General features: G+C 39.4%; 1 protein-coding gene across 1 annotated transcript in view; it reads right to left on the bottom strand.

The window, feature by feature from the left end:
- LOC109101029 (calcium uptake protein 1, mitochondrial) overlaps positions 1-21,602 on the bottom strand; it is a 64,996-nt gene extending 43,394 nt beyond the window's left edge. The window contains exons 1-3 of the mRNA XM_042768428.1: positions 21,414-21,602; positions 5,437-5,601; positions 3,632-3,818 (exon numbers count right to left, since the gene is read on the bottom strand). Of these exons, the coding sequence (XP_042624362.1) occupies positions 3,632-3,818; positions 5,437-5,600 (351 nt within the window). The 5' untranslated portion in view covers position 5,601; positions 21,414-21,602. The remainder of the gene's footprint in view (positions 1-3,631; positions 3,819-5,436; positions 5,602-21,413) is intronic.

Raw genomic sequence — 21,602 nt, 5'->3', positions numbered from 1 at the left:
TTTATCAGTCTGGCTATGGTGCCATCTACAGACGCAGTTAAAGTTAAGGGGATGAGTAGACTGAAGTTGGGCTTAGGTGGTTGTGCTGTAGGATGTGTTGCCCATATATTTATTTGTGGCGCTTAAATATCAAAAAGACAGATTTTCCAAAAGGCTTTGTTGAATAAACATGAGCACGTACTGAACGTTTAAAAATCAAAACGAGGGGTGGGTGTTTTATATCACTGTATTTCTGAAGGAAGACTATCTTTAATTAGTCTATTAAATTTTCTATGTCATTTTCATTTTATCTTTCATGATATATGTCTGATAAAGCAGAGTTCGTGAGCTCAGCACTGCTTTGTGTACAGAATTTACTGAGGAAACCTCTGTTTCTCCTGCTTTAAAGTACCTCCTGCTGGCAGAGAATGAATTAGCATTTTCAGTAAGTCTGATTTACGCAGCAAACATATTTTTATCAAAAATAATCTACTCTAGAGGGACTACTTAGCTGTTGTTATCGATTCTATTTGGAAGTATACCAGAAGTTAAGTTAGGGCCACAAAAGCGCGCATGCATTGCCTTTGAAACAGTCTATACCGAGTCCTCAGATGTTACAGAGAAATTCGTTCTGTTTGTGTTTCATGAATGAGGCCTATTGGTCGAAGACATGGCCTGGAGGGCAGTGCTTGTGTAAACAGAGACAGGTGCCAAATGTGCTACATGATGAATGGCCTCATCCATCAAAGGCAGAGCCCCACCATCCAACAGCAAATCAGCTTCACTCTTAATGTGCTGCTGGTTTGATGTATGCTGTTTATTTTAAAGGTGCCATAGAATGCAAAAATCACTTTTATAAGGTGACTGAACACTGTTGTGTGGCCGCAGTGTGTGAAAACAACCAGCCTATAACGGCAAAAATCCACTCACTCATTGCTATATAATCCCAAAAATTCATAAACAGTCTCTCCACATGAGCAGTTCCAAGCTATGACATCATACTCGGTGAAAGTCCCGCCCATTTGTGACGCTGTCTGTCCTATTAGCATATACACAGCCCTGAGTGAGAAGCAGCGGTTCGCCATTTATGTTTACTTGCTGTTGCTGCTGGAGGTACTATGTCAGTGCCAAAGAGCCATTAAAAGTGTTGCGTTTTGGGATGCACCAACTAACATAGGAGTCTCCATCGACCGCTGAGGACACGGTGGTTACATTTAATTTTCAAAGCAAATGTCCCAGGAAAAAAAAAAAACAGAAAAGTCCTATACATTTATGTTAAAATTTTACACCAGACTGCCTCACAAATGAGGGTTAGTTCAGTGCTGGAGTTGTGCAAAGATTGCTTCTGAAAGAGGGACTGATACCAACGCTTCGTGCGCAAACGTCCAGACTCCAGACAAAGTAAGCCTCACGCATCATATTTTATTTATCAATGTCTCTGCCTGTTTTCACTAATGCTGCCTTCACATGCTAGCAGAATGATCGTGAATAGGAATGTGGTAGTTAAAAACTATATTTGGAAGCAATGTGAGGATCAGTAACACGGTTAACAGTTAAACCGTAACACCGGTGTGCACGCGAGCATGATCTCTTGAAGCTCCGCATTCTTCTGATAAGGGAGGCGGGAGCTCATTTTCATTTAAAGGGTATATACACATTAACAGTGCGTTTTGGCTCATACCCTAAAATTAGCAATTTCAACAAGTTATAAAAAATTATCTGTGGGGTATTTTGAGATAAAACTTCTGAGGACATCAGAGAACAATTTAAAATAATGTATCAGTGCATTCTATGGCACCTTTAATACTGTATCCATATTACAGTGAATACCTACATTCCCCCTTTTTCTCAGCTTATAATGAAATATGATTCTTAGGTTCTAAATAAAAAGGTCTGAACAACTGCCACCACAACCACAACCGCTCCTGCGTCTTGCTATTTTAGGACATAAATAAATCATCCTGTTAAATTTGGTCTTTTTTAAAGATCGCATACACAAAAACAACCACAAGACATCGCCTAAGTAACCATGTCAACACGTTCTACAGTAGAGCATCTGTTTCAATGAAATATGTTCTACACTCAGGTCAATTTCTCTTGCACCAAACAGTTCTGTTAATTATTATTCTGTCCTTCTATTGAAAGTCAATGCCCTTTCTTGTTTCAAAATGTTTATAAAGAATAAACGTAATCCATATGAATCAAGTGGTTTAATTCAAGTGTTCTGAACTGACACAATCACTTCATATGATGAACAGATATTATTTAAAAAAAAAAAAAGGTATTTAAAAATTGATCAACATACTAGTACTTCGGTACCAAGTCAAAAATGTATTTTTTAAAAACGTATAGACAGATTTTTTGATTATAATGGGAGTTTTCAGCTCGTGCGATGGCTGAACTGAAATGATATCAGCTTCATTGATTATGAGGGAGGGTCTTTGCTCACTTTCTGTGTATAACCCATTCATAATTTGAATAAAAGTTTTATTTTTAAGCTAAGTACATACTGCAGTTTCAGGAGTGATGACTGTATTAAAACGCAGGACTGAATCTGAGATTGTGATGTTTGACATCGTGATAACCATAGCAATGGATGGGACAAAACCAATCTGATATGTCAGAAAAGATCTGTGCATTATGTCTTGCAGCGCAAAATGCAAAAAACCATCCACTTGTTCTATTACCTGTAATGGGTTTCTTTGCTATTTTATTACTTTCATTTGATCTTTTTAATACAATTGAACAATATTTGAAGGCTACGTTCTATTGTTATAACATATTTATTTATTGAATTATTCATAACATTATAATAGTTTTTGCTATGGTACCAAAAATTGGTACGGAGAACCATAGGATGTTACTGGTATTGGTACGGACTACTGAAATTTAGGTATTTTGACCACTACAACATACATACTTACATGGAGCACATCAAATATGGTAAATGGAAGCTCAACCATACTTGATTGACATGCAAGAACAAACATCAATGGTTCTCTGCATCATTTTTGGGTGAACTATTTCATTTTCATTTATTTATTAAGCACTTTTAAATACAATAACTAACTATTTGGCTGAAATAGTGGTTTAACCAAATTTTAAGTAATTTCAAAGCAAATAAACAAATATCAATATATAATGCTGTTAAAAGACTGACAAAAAATAAAGATAAATTGTTTTGCATTCCTTCTCACATTGGTTGTGAAATGCATTATTACTCAGAACATCAAAGTATAGTAGGAAAAGGCCTTTTTGTATGTGCCCCATTTAAAAGGAAAAAAACAACAACTACTGAGCAAAACAACAGCATTATTAATTTCTCTCATCCATTCTACTCTTTCCCTTTAATCAGCAAGTCCCACAATTGCCTGTCCCAGATGCTGCTTTAATATCACATTTTCCCCACAGTTAATGTTAGCTGCAATTCATTAACTTTGCTATTGTCGCTCTGCCACGTTCCCACTGGTGTCAAACCCAATTCAGAAATATGGAGGTGGATTTCATGACTGTGGATTTGCATGTTGATTAGATATGAGGGGTCCACATTTCGCCTGCACATGGTGAAGCCAGATGAATTCATCAGATAATGGCTGGATGACACTGGCCTCATCATGACGCGATTGAGATGAAGTGCATGTGCATTGATCACCTTGCGGTCACGGAAGCCGACTCTCTGTTTCTTTTTCTTCCCTTCTGTGCCTGCCTCGTCTTCCTCCTCCCCGCTACTCGTCTCAAGAGCGCTGTCTGACTCCGCCTCCTTCTCTATATCCTTCAAAGACTTGTCCTCCTTCATCTGCTCCTCGTGCTTGACTGAAGACCCCGCCTCTGCATATGCTCTGCCAATCAGAAGAGAGAATGCAGATAAGTCACACTGAAAAGTATACAGCAGCAATGCTGTAAACCGCATGTCAAAAGTTTGGAACAATTACAATTTTTTTTTATTTTTTTTGATGTTGTTGTATTATGTTTATTATGGTTGCTTTTGTTTTTTTTATTTTATGAAAAACACAGTAAAAAAAACTTAACATTGTGAAATATTATTACAATTTAAAAGAACCGTTTTCTATTTTAAAATATTTTAAAATGTAATTTATTCCTGTGATGTAAAACTGAATTTTCAGCATCATTACTCCAGTCGTAAGTGTCACATGATCCTTCAGAAATCATTCTAATATGCTTATCTATTATATCTACCAAACTGTGTACAATTTTTCCTCGTACAATTCTTTTTAAGCAATCAGACCTACAATTTCTGGTGGAGGACGATATAAAAAAAAAAACCCATAGATCACATTAAAAATCAACACAAACCATATATAGATATGCTGTTTTGGCTTGGACCAGTTATGGTGCTTTTCCACTGTGTGGTACGACACGGCATGGCACGGCACGGCTCGGCTCGCATTTCCAATGCAGTTTAGTATCGCTTTAGGGATTATTTAAATTCTTTTTTGTCTTGGAGCATTTACTGCCACGACTCCTAAAAAAAACGTTTTCATTCCGCGTCGCGCCATCAAGCTCTCGCTGGATCCGCTCCTCTGCTATCAACAAGAGGAACATCTGTACTTCCTCAACAGACAACGAAACTTTTTTGGTTGTTAAAAAAGCTTCGCTCATTCAAAACAGTTGCATTCAATCCCTCGCTGGCTGTGCTGATTTAAATCTAGCGGTTCTTTTGTGTTTGTTTTGCAAGTTCAGTGACGCAGGTAGTGACGATTCTCTCCGGCCGATCCGAGTTTACACGTCATGTTTTGGTAATGGTACGGTTCACTTAAAATCTCAAACGAGGTGGTACTAAAAAAAAAAAAGTACCAGGTAGTGTACCCAAAGTAAACCGTACCGAACCTTACCGTGCATTGGAAAAGCGCCATTAGTAACCACATAACAATGTGCTAAAACAACTACTCTGAACTCCTTAGCAACTGCATAGCAACACCCTGACATAGTAGTGAGTTTTGCTTAGGCTAAAGCCTATCATATTTTCTTCAAAAAATGTAAAAATGTAGTTTACTCATCATTACACATAAGAACCAACACTGTCGATGTGTATTTATCTCTAGAAGTGTGCCTCTACTAAAAGTCAATGAAGAGTGCTAGGAGGGCAATATCTTCAGGACAAAAAGCAGTAATTTGAAGAAAAAGGCCTGGCGTTATGTTGATGGAATCAATAAAATGAGGTTTGTTCAATAATTCAATATAATGAGATACAGAGAAAATGACTGCAGATCAATAAAATGAGGTTTGTTCGATAATTCAATATAATGAGATACAGAGAAAATGACTGCACGTCACAGATGCATTTCTCTATATAGCTGACATATCAGCTCCTTTATTCACTCACACACGGCACTGGTCTTCACCCAGACTGCAGAGATTCATTTATGTAAAAATAAATGAAATAAATCAACATTGAAGCGCCTCAATAAAAGCTGACGTAACTACAGTGATCCGTACCTTGTCCACAGCAGTCCAGCGCTGGCTGAGATGCCCGTCACCCCCGCCAGGGCAGCCAGGATCACTCTACGCCGCTGATAGGAACGGAAGGCACCGGTATGATGCCGTCTTGACAACTGCACCATCCCGACGGTGGTTGCCGTCAGAGCCCGTAAGCGGTACATACTGGAAGAAGACAGAAAGAGAGAGCAGTTACTATGCAAATAATACTTTTAATTCAGAATGAGAATTACATCTGTATGCAAAGATCTCCTGGAGTGACACAAATGACACCATTTCAAATATTTAAGCAGTGCAGTGAACTAACGTTATAAACTATCAAATGAAATGAAATTCATCCATCCAAAGTCAAACAGGCCCATTCCGCCTCTCTTTCATCAGAGATTTGGGCTCGGTCTCAAATGGTGTAATATAATTTGATTCGGTCTGAAATTAAAGATGTAAATGTAGGTTCTGGATCTTTCCCGAACACTGCATGGATTAGCCTGAATCCCTACACCAGCACATCTCCCACGGCCCTGAGCTTGCACTCCCAAAAAACTAATTATCCAGCAGAACACGAACAAGACACATTTTTAACAATAGACCTAAAAAAAGTTATGAAATGAAATGGGGCTTTGGGCTTTAAGTTCACGACTTTCAGTTTTGAGGTCATCTGTAAGTGAGCATACCCATAAAAGTGACAAAATAAACTTTTAGGAGATGAATTTATTTAAAATCTACAATTTTATCATCTGGGGAAATGGCAAAAAAATACTGACGGCTCATTCTGTCTGAAGCAACATATGCAAAAGTTCTCAATCTGGAATGCAAATGTCCTGATACCACCTGCCACCGACTAATAAGTAGCAAATCACAGTTCATGGCTATAACATACAGTAAACTCAAGGCTATATATATATATATATATTTATTTATTTATTTTTTTATTTTTTAAAGGGAGACAAACCATTGTATTAAGCAATTGAGTTATAATGGAGTTAGAGGAGTAAATGTGAAAAACATTTGCATACAAATGGGATATACAAGAGAAACTGTACTTAAAGTATGAGTACAGTAAGAAGTTTCCATCCAAAAAATGTTAATCCAATTTCATGATAAAACATAAGTATTTTACAAGTTAGTCAATTTGTGCGATCTGATTTTGTAGAAAAGCATCCAATTTTAGAAAAAAAAAGCTAAAAGTCAAAACTTTTGCAAAAACAGTTACAAATTGCTACGAGAATGTGTTGAAAAGTTCTGAGTGAATGTAAAATGTATCCACAACACATTTAAGTACACTTTATTAGCTTAAAAGCTACAATCAAGAAGCCATGTTTAGATCTAAATATTAGCAACTAGCTAATTTTTATGCTAAAAATAAACTTCCCTCAACAAAATTACCATGAAAAGGCCAAGGAAGGGATGGCTCTGGAAATGTAACTATTCATAAAGCACTAGTGACTTGGAATACACTCCACCAAACAATTACAAAACTAGAATTTATCAGAGAAAACTTCACTGCTAAATAACAAATTAGGCATTATTGTGAATATCAAACTCAAATACAAATTCAAAGTGCTGCAGTTAAACCCTTTATATTGCCAGTTCTCTCTAAAGAGTTTAGTATGATAATATACATGGAAATGTTAATGTGTTTGGTCTAGGCAGAATAGATAAGCTAAGTGATCTGCTGCTGCAGCAGAGCAAGTCTCGAGACTGTGTGCATGTAGGAAATACTGCTGCTGCACATTTAACATATATGAAATAGCATCCATATATAACATACATGAAATTACCCCATAGCAGATCTATACAGGTGGAGCTGGGGAAGGTGGAGTGTGCATGTAGGAATGCAAATGCTCCAGCAAGCACTAGCCAAGTATTTGAATGTTGAGCAGCAAGCTCATTGGCTGGTGATTTTTAAAAGAAACCAATTTAACATATATGAAATAGCATCCATTTATAACATACATGAAATTACCCCATAGCAGATCTATACAGGTGGAGCTGGGGAAGGTGGAGTTTTTTTCTTTAAGCGTGCTGCAACTGCTACAGCAAGCACGAGCCAAGTATTTGAATGTTAGGCAGCTGGCTCATTGGCTGGTGACTTGAAGATGAAAAGAAAAAAAAAACTATCAGCTGCACCATGTGGATAGTGATGAGATTATATCAGACTGAATTAGAACCTATCGGCCTGCAGCCCTGCACCATCTAGAGTTTGTATTTGACTTTGTATTTAGGCCTTTAAACATTCCCAAAATAACATCCAAGTATAGTAACAAAATATTAGAACCTATCGGCTTTAATTTTCTTGTTTTTGTTTTTGACTTTGTTTTACCTGTTAGAGGAACAGTAGAGAGCTGCTCTAAACTGACCAGACCATTTTCACATTTATTGAATCACATCACAACACCTACTGAAACCATTAGCTTAATTTGACATCATGCCTTTTAGGTTAATGATGGTCTTATGAATAATGTTATTTAAGCTCTTCTGGAACTCTTCAGAGTTCAAAGTTATGTCTGCAACAATAGGCTAAACAATATGAGGACATTTTTAGTTCTTGTGTGTCTCATGACCAAAGGTCACATGGTTTTCTTTATAAGTATTAAATAACAGTATATGAGATGTGTGGTGTTGATCTGGTTTTACTATTGTTTTTGTTCTTTGTATGTATTTTTGGTATGTTTTTTTTGGTCTTTATGTAATTTTGCTTAACGTTTTTGCAGCATTTTCACAAAGTAAATAATGACTCATTTTCAGTTTTGGGAGAACTGCTCTTGTTACAGAGGGTAACATAATACAACTTTTGACTGAAGAAACAGGATAGCTCTTGAGACCTTCAATCTTCTTTTATGCCAAATTTGTCAGACTCCCCCACATAAACAAACCAGCATCTGGTAATTTTTTTCTTTGAAAAGAGCTACTCATCATGTCATTTGCATCTTTTGACATCAAACTGTAGGCAGACTGGTGAACTCTCCCTGTGAGCTCTGCCTCGTTCGTAGGAAGGCAAAAGCTCCATAGAGGCTGGAAGAGCCACCTGTCCGTTCTCTAATATTGACTATTTTGATTGAGGTCCTGATTCAGCAGAACATAATGAGAGTGGGAGGGCTACATGCTAATTGGAGTGAGCACTTGTGCGTGTCATTGCAAACTGATGAAGTCTCTGGGGCTGAGGGACAGTGAGACTTCGACTGAGAGCTGCGCAGAACTCTCCAATCTGAGCAGATACTGCATTAGCCCAGTAAACACCCAGTGGGTTCTTTCAGAGTGAGTTCAACTGGGTCAAGCCTTCTCAAACAACACTTTATGTGCGACTTCACATTGCAAGGGTTTTGTTATGTCCATTTAAATGTTATTAATGTAATGTTTGCATAGATTACTTGTAATTACAATGCACTTTTCATTAAAATGTTACTTCCAGTGGGGGTCGAAGCTGGTGCTACAAAACCCATTTGGACAGCAATTAATCAACAGTGTGATTAACACGGCTCAGCTTTGCATCACAACAATAAATTATATTTTAAAGTATATTCAAATAGAAAACCATTATTTAAAATTGCAATAATATTTCACAATACAACTGTTTTTTTTTTCTGTCAAATAAATGCAGACCTGATGAGCAGAAGAGACTTCATAAAAAAACTTTAAAAAAAATTTTTTTGCATTTTTTTTTGCATTATTGACACACTGTTTTCCTAATTAATGTTGTTCAGTTGCTTTGACGCAATCTTTTTTGTTTAAAGCGCTATATAAATAAAGATGACTTGACTTAAAAAAAAAAAAAAACCTTACAAATCTTACTGATCCCAAACTTTTGAACGGCAGTGTCTATATACGTAAGGAATAATTGATGACAGGCCGCTGAATTATTAGAAAAATAATGCATACCCGAGGTGGGAATGTGGCTATATATGTAGGGAATTATTGATTACCCGAGGTGGGCAGCGACAGCGTTCCGGACTGCGCCATTCAGCTCGACCAGCTGACGTGCTATCGAGCAGACAGAGCTCGCGTCGCGGGAGGAAAAAACCCGCGGCGGCGGGCTTTGTGTTTACATCAATGACGCGTGGTGCCGCGATGCTGTTGTGATCTGCAAACACTGCTCACCCCTGGTGGAGTTTATGATTATTAAGTGCCGGCCGTTCTATCTGCCGAGGGAATATACTGCCATACTGCTCGTTTCGGTTTACATTCCCCCGAACAACAGCAACAGCAACAGGAACGATGCACTAAATGAACTGTACCAGCACATCAGTGAGCAGCAGACAGCACACCCCGATGTTTTTCTCATCATAGCTGGGGATTTCAACCATGCTGACTTAAAGAGTGTGTTTCCTAAAATACACCAACACATTAACTTTCCAACAAGAGGTAAAAACATTTTAGACTTTGTTTACACCACACAGAGAGGAGCTTACAAAGCCCTCCCCCTCCCCCACCTCGGTGCCTCAGACCACATCACTGTCATGCTAATGCCTGCATACAGACCGCTCGTTAAAGTCGCCAAACCAGTTCAGAAACAGATTCAAGTGTGGCCAGAAGGATCGTCTGAGGCTCTTCAGGACTGCTTTGATACAACTGACTGGAATATGTTTAAGCAGGCTGCCACTTATAATAACTCCACTGACCTCCAGGAGTACTCGGAGACTGTCACTGCCTACATCACCAAGTGTATTGAGGATGTAACAGTCACAAAAACCATTACTGTCCGGGCCAACCAGAAGCCATGGATGACAGGGGAAGTCTATAGACTCCTGGAGACGCGGAACGCTGCCTTCAGAGCTGGAGACGAGGGGGGCCTGAGAACAGCCAGGGCCAACCTATCCCGCGGCATCAGAGAGGCTAAGAGACAGTACTCCAGGAGGATAGCCCATCAATTCAGTGACAGCAGAGACACTCGGAGCCTGTGGCAGGGGATACAGACCATTACGGACTACAAGCCCCCACAGCGGACCTGTGACAGCAACATCTCTCTGCTGAACGAGCTGAACCACCTTCTTCGCTCGCTTTGAGGCACAAAACAGCTCCACTGCACAGAAGACTCCACCTCCTCCCCAGTGACCAGGTGATGATGCTGACCCCAGACAGCGTGAGGAGATCCTTCAGCAGGATCAATGCACGCAAAGCTCCGGGTCCTGACAACATTCCTGGGCGTGTACTGAGAGACTGTGCAGCAGAACTCACTGATGTCTTCACAGACATTTTCAACATCTCACTTAGTCAAGCTGTTGTTCCCACATGCTTCAAAGCTACCACCATCATTCCAGTCCCGAAGAAGCCATCTCCATCATGCTTCAATGACTACCGTCCTGTTGCACTTACTCCCATCCTCATGAAGTGCTTCGAACGGCTAGTCATGCACCACATCAAGTCTGCCCTCTCCCCCTCCCTGGACCCATTCCAGTTTGCATATCGGTCCAACCGGTCGACCGATGATGCCATCTCAACTACCCTCCACTCAGCACTCACACATCTAGAGGAAAAAGACTCATACGTCAGAATGCTGTTCATAGACTTCAGTTCAGCATTCAACACAATCATCCCTCAACAGCTCATTCACAAACTGGTCGAGCTGGGGCTCAACACTTCGCTGTGCAACTGGCTGTTGGACTTTCTGACTGGAAGACCTCAGGCAGTACGTGTCGGCAGCAACGCATCCAGCACCATCACACTGAACACTGGGGCCCCCCAAGGATGTGTGCTGAGCCCCCTCCTCTTCACTCTGCTGACCCACGACTGCACACCGTCACATAACTCCAACCTCTTTATTAAGTTTGCGGATGACACGACTGTGGTGGGTCTCATTAGCAACAGAGATGAGACAAACTACAGGAGCGAGGTGAGCCGCCTGGCCGGGTGGTGCAGTGACAACAATCTCTCTCTGAACGTGGAGAAGACGAAGGAGATTGTTGTGGACTTCAGGAGAGCGCACACTCAGCATGTTCCTCTGACCATCAACGGTGCGACTGTGGAGAGAGTGAGCAGCACCAAGTTCCTGGGTGTGCACATCACAGAGGACCTCTCCTGGACCGACAACACCGCAGCACTGGCCAAGAAATCACAGCAGCGTCTCTACTTCCTCCGCAAACTGAGGAGAGCCAGAGCCCCACCCCCCATCATGTACACCTTCTACAGAGGCACCATCGAGAGCATTCTGACCAGCTGCATCACTGTGTGGTATGGCGCCTGCAACGCGTCCTGCCGGAAGACTCTGCAACGCATAGTGAGAGCAGCTGAGAAGATCATTGGTGTCTCTCTCCCCTCCCTCCAGGACATTTATGGAACCCGTCTCACTCGAAAAGCCCTCTGCATTGCAGGTGATCCCACTCACCCATCACACAGCTTCTTCAGTCTGCTGCCATCAGGGAGGTGACTGCGGAGTCTCCAGGCCAGGACCAGCAGACAGAAGGACAGCTTCATCCATCAGGCTGTCAGGAAGCTGAACTCGCTCCCGAACTTACCCCCCCGTCCCTCTTCTGCCTCAGGCACCACTGAACTATGAACCCCCCCCCCCCAGGTCCCACATCCCCAGGTCCTTCCACCCCCCCTCCCTCTAACATACGAATGTCATGCACCAGTCACTTTGTGCAGCAGTGGTCTGCTCACTACCTCATTCACCATGGATCTGACATCATTCTACCTCCTCATCAGTCAGTTTAATAAAATAACTGCTCTGAGCCCTTTGTCACTTTGTCACTTTTAATCAGACTGAATAAGCTATTTTTTTTTTTTTTTTTATGCACTAAAAATCTTTTTATCTGCACTGTTTGTTCACTGGTTTGCACTCTATCTGCCATGTGCCTTGCGCTGCTTTTATTTAACCTTATTTTTATTTTATTTTTTTCTATTATGTCTTTTTTACATTTCTTTATTGTATAGTTTTATCTTATATTTTATATTTGATCTAGATTTTTAGGCTCTACTGTTAGTGTTATCTGTATGCACCGGGGGTCTGAGAGTAACGCAATTCTGATTCTCTGTATGTATGTACTGTACATGTGGAAGAATTGACAATAAAGCAGACTTGACTTGACTTGAATTGTGATGACGGGCCGCTGAATTATTAGAAAAATAATGCATACCCGAGGTGGTACCACACCTCAAGACATCAATCCCATGATATTTTTAAAGGGATTCGTCCAGTTTTTGTACTTAATAAATCGCTATTGTGAGTAGGATTATTTCTTCCGCACCTCATCCGCCTCAACGCCTATTTTGCTGGTTCCAAAACGTAATTTTAAAGCTGGTAATGGAGGCTTGAGCCATTGATAGCATTCTAATGCAGTTATTAATAAAGTTATTAGAAAGAGAGCGAGAGAGACAGAGACACAGATAGAGAGAGAGAGAGAGAGAGAGAGAGAGAGAGAGAGAGCTTGTGAGAATTAGGCTACCTCTGTGCATCCCTCAACAGTGTTCTGCAGCAGCGTCTCTAAACAGTGAGTGAGAAATGTCATGTGTATTTACTTTTAAAAAAATCGTCTGTCATGTTGTTGTTTTTGTTAGTCCTGTATTTTCTGTTATTACAGTTTTACTATATGCGAAGTGATATGGAACTGTAATGCGGTCAAGAGGCTGCCTGGAACTACGTTCGCCGTGCATTTCCCTGAAAATAAAATGTATAACTGTATTTATACTACGAGGCCGTTGAATGCTTGAATCTGATTGGCTGACGAACATTCTGATGTGTGCAATTATTTTCTGGGAAACGCACGGCAAACATTATTTTTTGGCAGCAGGCTTCACTCTGAAGGGTTCAGATTCTGAGCTGTCCACAAGCAAACCTCCCTGAGGTTTGAACCCCCCAACACAAAGACATAGTAAGTTTAATTTGAAGATCGTTTAGGGAGCGCACTCCCTGAATAGTTAGGAGGCGTTAGGGCTGCATGATTATGACAAAAATCATAATTGACGATTATTCCCTTGAAATTGTAATTGCGATTATTAATTACGATTATCACAATTTACATTGAAAGATGTTTATACTATTGGTTGATGTGCCATATTTTTATATGAAAATAAACAGGCTGAAAAAAAGATGATTGAAAAAAGCTTTATTGATTTTCTTTAGTGTTTTTCTTTAGTTTTAAGATTTACATCGGCTTCATACTAAAAAAAAAACTTAATATATGATGTTTGTTTATTTATAATGTTATACTAAAACTAAAACAATGGAAAAACCCTTAAGATAACATGTAGAGAGAAAAAACATATCTTAAGCATGCAGAATAACATAAGTGGAGAATAACATAAGTGGACTTTGTGGGATTAATTGCTGTATTTGAGATTTTAAGTTATTTTGGCTTTGATGATGTAATTGGGGTTAGTTGTTTTTTTAAATGTTAGGTTCTTAGTGGGGAAATTTCACAATTATCATCGTCAGGTCACGTGTTGGGCACAATGGGAAACAAGAGTCTTCCAAAGTATTCGATCCATGGCCACATTATCGACATCTTTCCATTGGATGAAGATGACTGAAGATGATGATGTGCTAGCAGGATAGCATAATAACACTATTCTTAAATGAGCGATTTAAGAATAATTATTACAAACATGTCAGTTTTTTCCAACCTGCGGCCCTAGGTGTGAAGAATGAATAGGCCTAAAGGTTAGATAACTGCCTTTATGTAGACCCTCTTGATCAGTTAAAACCAGACTATTGGAATTAAGTCACCTGTAGGCAGTGAAATGTCAATGTCATCATAATCCTTTCTAGGTGAGTCACTTCACTCGAATCCGTCCTTGAAATGCCTCTTGGTCATGTAACGCAGCTCCCCTCTTCATGAAAGGGGAAACACCAAACTCCTCAAAGGTTTTCACCAAGCCTCTGTCCAAACCTCGCAATTAAACTCACCAATGAAATCTGACAATGACTGACTCATAATAGTTTCTAAACACTCAAATCATAAAATTGCATTTTTCTTAGGCTGACCCGTCAATGCTCATGCACAGTCCTAAACGCGCAGCTCAGAGCACCGACTGCTTCCACAGCAACCGGAGCCTCCAATGGCAGCTGAAGCAACTTTATCCATCAGCAACTGGCTCATTAACTCCGAAGGTGGACCTGTCAGCCACTCTGCGTTCTACACTTTTTCTCATCAGTGCTTCCAACTTCGGGACTTTGTTGCTAGATTTAGTGACCTCTTTAGCGACTTTTCCAAGTGCCTAGCTACAATCTAGTGACTTCTTGGAAAAATTTGAGTGATCATTTATGTGAATATATCCATAATAGCAACAATGCCTTATGTATATGGTGATTTTGCCTGATTATAAATCAGGATTTAACAGAAAGAGGATGCTGGTTTAACATGTAGTCTTAATGGCCACATTTCAGTCACTATTTCAAACTATCTGACAACAAACAGAATATATGAACAGTTTTATTGCAATTTGGCTGTATTAAAATACATTGTGTGAACAAAGAGAGTAGCAGAGAAGCAAACAATATAAATGGCTGACACTAGGCAGAATGCAATGCACGTAATGAAGTGATGAATATGCTATGTCATCAAGTGATATTTAGCAACTTGAACAGACTTCAGCGAATTTTCACTGAAAATAGTTGGCTACAGTGTTTCCCATTCCTGGCAATATGAGTGCCCTGTCTTTGTACATCTAAGTCTTGATGTCATGCATTGCCTGTCAATGGCATTGTGTCCTGTTACCTTCAGTTATTGGTTCGCAGTGAATAAACTATGGAACACAATGCGCTTCCTCATCCATGAACATGATTCCACACTCCTTCAAAGTCAAACTCTGCTTAAGCAATGATATGTTTCCCATAACACCCGATAAGCCTTGCATACTGGCAATAACCAAATGACTGGCAACAAGTATGTTTCCAATAATAAACAGAATTTTGTTCAACAGCATTGCTAGAAACAGCTTAGCCTTAATAACGAGAATGTTATCAATGATAAACATAAAATCCTGGTAAACAGTAAGTTCCAATAGCAACTAAAAAGTTTTCAAGCAACAGAGGTTTCCAAGAAAGCTATAGCCAATGATCAGATAATTAATCAACAATTAAGCTTGGTAGCAAGCGTATTGCAAATAACCTGATAACTTAAGCATGAAAAAAACCTTGGCTTAGCTTCATGAAGACAAATTCAGATAAATGAGGAGTGATGTATATCCACATCTGATGAGAATGCTTGGTCTTCTTAATGATGTGCAACTACTTCATGACGGGAGGGCCGATCTCGACTGAATTGTTCTGAAGTCGCTTCCAAATCAAGTCGCTTACACTGGTCAATGCGGCGAATCGTGTGTTCAAAACGTTCAATTTGATGTCCTGTCTGAGTGTTTATGATGAACTAGAAGAATGTTAGGGAGCATCTGTGCAACAGAACTGAGAACTGACTTAAAGGGTTAGATCACCCAAAAATGAAAATTAGGTTGCGTTTTACTCACCCCCGAAGCATCCTAGGTGTATATGACTTTCTTCTTTCAGACGAATCCAGTCCAGTTAATCCAGTTAAATAAAAAATTGCCCTGGCTATTCCAAGCTCTGTCATTGCAGTCAGCGGGTGTTGCAGTGCTTCAGTCCAAAAGGAGTTAATTTCTTCTTTCAGACGAATCCAGTCGGAGTTAAAGAAATGTATCTCATACGGCTCCGGGGGGTGAACAATGGCCTTTTCAGACAAATCCAGCCAGAGTTAAATTAAAAATTGTCTCTGTAGCGAACCGATGTGTTTTTGTAAGAAAAATATCCATATTCAACATAATAATCACTTTAATCTAGCTTGTTTATGGAGGTCGGCTTTGCCCATGCGCTGCTCAGAAGTGACGCACACAGAAAAGCAGCGGAGATATCAAAACAAAACAACGGTCACTAATTAGAAGTACAAAATGAGGATTTGTAAAGAAGAATGTCAGAGGATTTTGATATAAGCCAAGAGGAGACTGGTTTTCCTTTGCTAAAGTAAGGAAACTTTGCTTCCTTTGCTCCTGTAAACAAACGCTGGTTTTCACGAGACTCACCAGCGCACGTGCAACGACGACTTCATACGTCATGCTCCCAGAACTGCTTCCATGTGGTTGTTTTTGGGGTTATTTGACGTTGCTAGTGATAACATTATTTGGTGTATTTGGTGTAATGAAATGTGTTTATGCGGTTTAAGGTTCAAAAAACACATTATTTTCCACATAATGTACATTATTGCCCCGCCTATCTGAAACACGTTGTTTTTTTTTACAAAGCTCATTGGTCTGAAAAGGGAGCTGTGCTCTGATTGGCCAGCTATCCAGCCATCAATTCCAGCCCTCGCGCCCCCGAGCTCATTAGAAGTTAACTCCATGCATGAACTGTGTTCCCGTTGACATGGTCCCTACACAGTGTTCATTGCTCCCTACTCCCTGAGCAGGGGAAATCTGTTTATGTTTACTTCACTTCAGAACATTCATTCACTGATTTGCACAGTGCAACGTCTTCACACATGGACAAGTGTGACATCATATACCTCTGTAAATAAATACAATTCAAATTCACGTCTGGCACACTTCAATGCACTTTGAATGGAACTTATACGTTCGCTTCAAACTAGAATCATGGCAGAATAACCTGTGATGTCCACTTTACAGGGCACTTATGTTCAAATAACCATCAGAGAAACATACAATATTTGCAGAGCAGGGGGGCGCGAGGAATGGAATTGAGAACCGCTGCTCTACACTGCTCAAAACTCGCGTTTGAATCATCAGTGGCAAAACCTTTACATATGTAAACGTACTTACAGACTGTGAGTCAGAACAGCCGGCATCGTAGTCTTTTCTCCTAGGAAACAGTCCTCCATAAAATGTGCTGCACACATCTGAATATTTGGGTTAAACTGTTCTGGAACAGTGTTGTAAATACAACTTAACCATTGATTTCTAGTTGTGTCCTCTTTTGGAAGAACAAAGTATTTTTGCTTTCACAACGAAACAGTGTCTCCATGACATGACGCCAGCGGCAACAGCGAGAATAAAAGGTTACGCCTTCTTTCTTTGCGTGAATAAAGAATATCTCTTTGGGTTTGAGACTTTAGTTTTTGCAACTTTATAGATCTTCTTTATGCACCAAGAGCTTGTAACACTCCAAAGAGAAAGGAAAACTTGAAATCGCATCATATGACCCCTTTAAGTTTTGAATATGGATATTTTTCTTACAAAAACTCATGGATTCCCTACAGGAGGCAATTGTTCACCCCCCGGAGCCCTTTTTTTTTATGGATGGGTGCATTTTATTGCACTTCTTTTGGACTGAAGCACTGTAACACCCGCTGACTGCAATGATAGAGCTAGGAATAGCCAGGACAATTTTTAATATAACTCCAACTGGATTCGTCTAAAAGAAGAAAGTCATATACACCTAGGATGTCTCTGGTGTTTAAAACACAGCCTAATTTTCATTTTTGGGTGAACTAACCCTTTAACGTTTGTCTGTGGGAAAGACTGTGGCAAGTTTGAGTACGGATGAACTTACAATTCTTATTTAATTGTAGTGGGAAGAGTTATGTTCAGCTAAGCATCAGCTGATGTTGGCTGCTCGCCGTGGTCTGCATGAACTATGTTTGAGCTCCATTCGTCACTCAAATTAGGCTATACATATACTTTTTTTTGCCTAAACATTCAGTAAAGCATCTCTTGAAACACTTGAAACACGAAGTAAACCGCAGTTCTTGTATGCCCAATTAGTTGGGCATAATTCCTCCATGGACACAAGACTTTCAGACTCCCAAACCATTTTAATCAAAGAGAGCTCTTTAACCTTGCTTCTCTGCAATCATCAACAGCAAACAATCTGCAGCAGTCTGGGTTTCACACATCCAGTGACAATCTGGACTCAGCTTCTCTCTATGCACCAGTGATCTAACAGCCACACGCCTCTCAGATAAGGTTCTGTCGGGTATTGCACCAACACAAGGCATCAGGGCCAGCTTCACAGGCAGCTGAGGACAAACTTGACTGAGGACCCACAGTGTTTCTTACAGTGCAAATGAAAGCCAATGAAAAGCTGAAATATCACCAAAACACACTGTCTCTATCTGTAGCAATCATTTTTGCATATCATCAATAAAAGAGGTGAAATAATACTAATCTTTGGATACAAGTCCTGGCTAAATATCCTCAAGGTACAGACTGCAGTCATCTGAGCTTGCAGAACATCTCCTCCAGCACAAAACATTTCACTACTCTAATGACAAAGGGAGCAGACGGATCATTTATTTGAACAAAACCAATTGGGAAAAATGGCAATGCCTAAAATGTCAGATGTTGGAAAGTAGGTATTGTCTGTTTGTTTACTTGAATGTTCACTTGAATGTTTAATGCACTAGCCTGACAAATACAATGATTTGAGCAAAACGAGCACTTTTTTTATTTTTTTATTACCTCATTAAGTTAATAGGAGCTGTACTTCTGTGTGTTTTACCTATATCTGTATGGGGGTGTTATCAAAAGGCCACTGAACATTCTTTTTTTTCTTAATCTGCTGCACAACAATTCCAGTCACTAAATAAAATGTCTGAAATAAAATTCATTTACAAATATAATGTGAACTGATTACTATATATTTTATTCACTACATTGAAATAACTTTAGGCCAATAGCCTATATCAAATCCAGTTCAGGATGGCTTAAAGAAGCTATAATAAATTACTTCAGATAAAGTTAAAATAGATTAAACAAGACTGGAGCATAGACTAATCAGTAATGCTGATTAAGCTATTTTGGGGTTACATTGCATGTGCTAATAACTGCCAAAAAGCAGTCAATAAATAATAAACAATTTAAAAAACAAAACGTTTTTAGAATTTTGAGTAAACATTAATAACTGTTTAATGCATGTCATTAATTTTGTGTCCATGTCATTTGGTGTTATTTACTTCTATGATGTATAATACCGTTATATCAGGGATTGTTCAAATGGCTCAATATTGCAATAAAAACAAAACAAACAACAACAACAAAAAAAACATATCCCTCAACCATTAGTCAGAATATGCTCTCAAAAGTTGGAGCATGACAAAGATCACAATGTGTTTGTTTGTGGGTAGGTTATGTATTAATGCTGTTGGTTATGTTAATATTCAGTTCTCAAGTCAGTGAAAACGTGGACTCTTATTAAAAAAAAAAAAAAATTTCCACTTATCCACCACTTCTTGTGTTTATATTCCTCTTTTTGATGAATTGCTTGTTGTTTTCCTCATTTCTCAAGTCGCTTTGTATAAAAGCATCTGCTAAATGAATAAATGTAAAATGTTATTGAGGTTTTTTTTTTTTATTTTTTTTATTTTTTTTTATTTTAATTTTGATTTTGTTTTTTTTTTTTTTTTATATAAAAGAATTCTTAAAACCATTATTTTCTTTGTTGATCAGAATATATTAGAAAGCACTTTTTACCTTAAAATTAATTTTAAGGTAAATGAATTACTTGAAATTAATTACTGATGCTAATACTAATGGGTAAAAAAAATGCCTTGTAGATGCCAGAGATCAGAGGAGAATGGCCAGACTGGTTTGACCTGATGGAAAGGCAACAGTTACTCAAATAAACACACAAATATCATTGAAGTAGATGGACTACAGCAGCAGAAGACCACACCGGGTGCCATTCCCATCAGCTAAGAACAGGAAACTGAGGCTTCCCCCAGACTCACCAAAACTAGACGATTGAAGATTGGAAAAAGCTTGCTTGGTCTGATGACTCTTTTTTTCTGCTGCACAATTTGGATGGTAGGGTCAGAATTTGGAATAAACAACATGAAAGCATGGATCCACCCTGCCTTATATCAACAGTTCAGGCTGCTGGAGGTGTAATGGTGTGGGAGATATTTTCTCGCCACATTTTAGGTACCAACATAGCATCTTTAAACGTCACAGTCAACCTGAGTATTGTTGCTGACCAAGTCCATCCTTTTATGACCACAGTGCACCCATCTTGTGATGGCTATTTCCATGCAGGATAACGCTGAAACTGGTTTCTTGAACATGACAGCGAGTTCACAATACTCAACTGGTCTCCAATCCAATAGAGCACCTTTGTATGTGATGGAATGGAAGATTCACATCATGGATGTGCAGCCGACAAATCTGCAGCAACTGTGTCAATATGGACCAAAATCTCTGTGAAATCCCAGCACCTTGCTGAATTCATGCCATGAAGAATCAAGGCAGTTCTGAAAGCAAAAGGAAGTCTAACCCAGTTCTAGCAATAAAGCAGCCAGTGAGTGTGTATTTCAATGTATACTGATCTGTATAATGCTTGTTAATGACTACTTATTCTAGTTATTATAAATTCAAAGTTATTATAAAATGTTGCCATGGTCAGCCAGGGCTATCTTGTTTGGAGCGTGTTTTGTTTTTTTTAACTTTATGAGGTTTATCAGTAAAAGTGTCTAAAGTCGTTTTACCATATATTGTGCCCCTAAAATCGTTAACTTATGGGAATGAGTTCTCCTAGATTAAAATTACAGCAGAGTACCAAATACCATGTAAACACAAAAAATATAACATGCTATCACCACGAGATGACATCTAACGTTATATTCATAACAGAAACGTCAACACGGTCTGAACATAAAACGCGATGTCAACAAAGCGTCAGTATGTAGAAAAACAAAACCTGCCAAACAAATATGACACTGCTTCACAAGAATAACATAAACTGTGTCCTAGGCCGATATAAACAGCTTTAAAATATCCAGAGTTTATTAAATATGAGCCAGAGTTTATGTATGAGCTGAAGCATTAGCATGAGCTACACAGATTTAACTGCCTCATTTCCTCTGTTACACGGTCCAATTATTGTAAGACGTGTAAAGTCTGCATGGATATTTGTAATTATGCAGCTTTCAGCTGTAGTGTGATCACGCACGACCGAACAGACACGTACATTACAGACAGCCCTGCTATCTGAGACAGACTGACGCTGGCTATGCTCGCTAGCTGTGGTGGCTCTCTGTCTCCGTCACTGGAGTTAAAGTGATCGGGTCTGATCATATACTCACTCTGACACTTCAGGCGATCTCAGTTAAAGTCCTGCACGGAAGATGTCTCCAGCGAAAGCTGTAGATTCCTCTCCGGTTCTTCTTTAACGGGAGGCGCGTTCACTTTCTCTGCTGAAGTTCCGCGTCTGACTCTGGAGGCCGAACACAAGCGTCAGAAGAGCCTCCTCCTCCTGCTCCTCTGCGGGACCT

Source organism: Cyprinus carpio, chromosome A13 (assembly GCF_018340385.1).
Source record: "Cyprinus carpio isolate SPL01 chromosome A13, ASM1834038v1, whole genome shotgun sequence".
In the NCBI taxonomy this organism is placed as follows: Eukaryota; Metazoa; Chordata; class Actinopteri; order Cypriniformes; family Cyprinidae; genus Cyprinus; species Cyprinus carpio.
The sequence above is the reverse complement of the archived record's forward strand: the minus strand, read 5'-3'. Positions and strand labels throughout refer to the sequence as shown.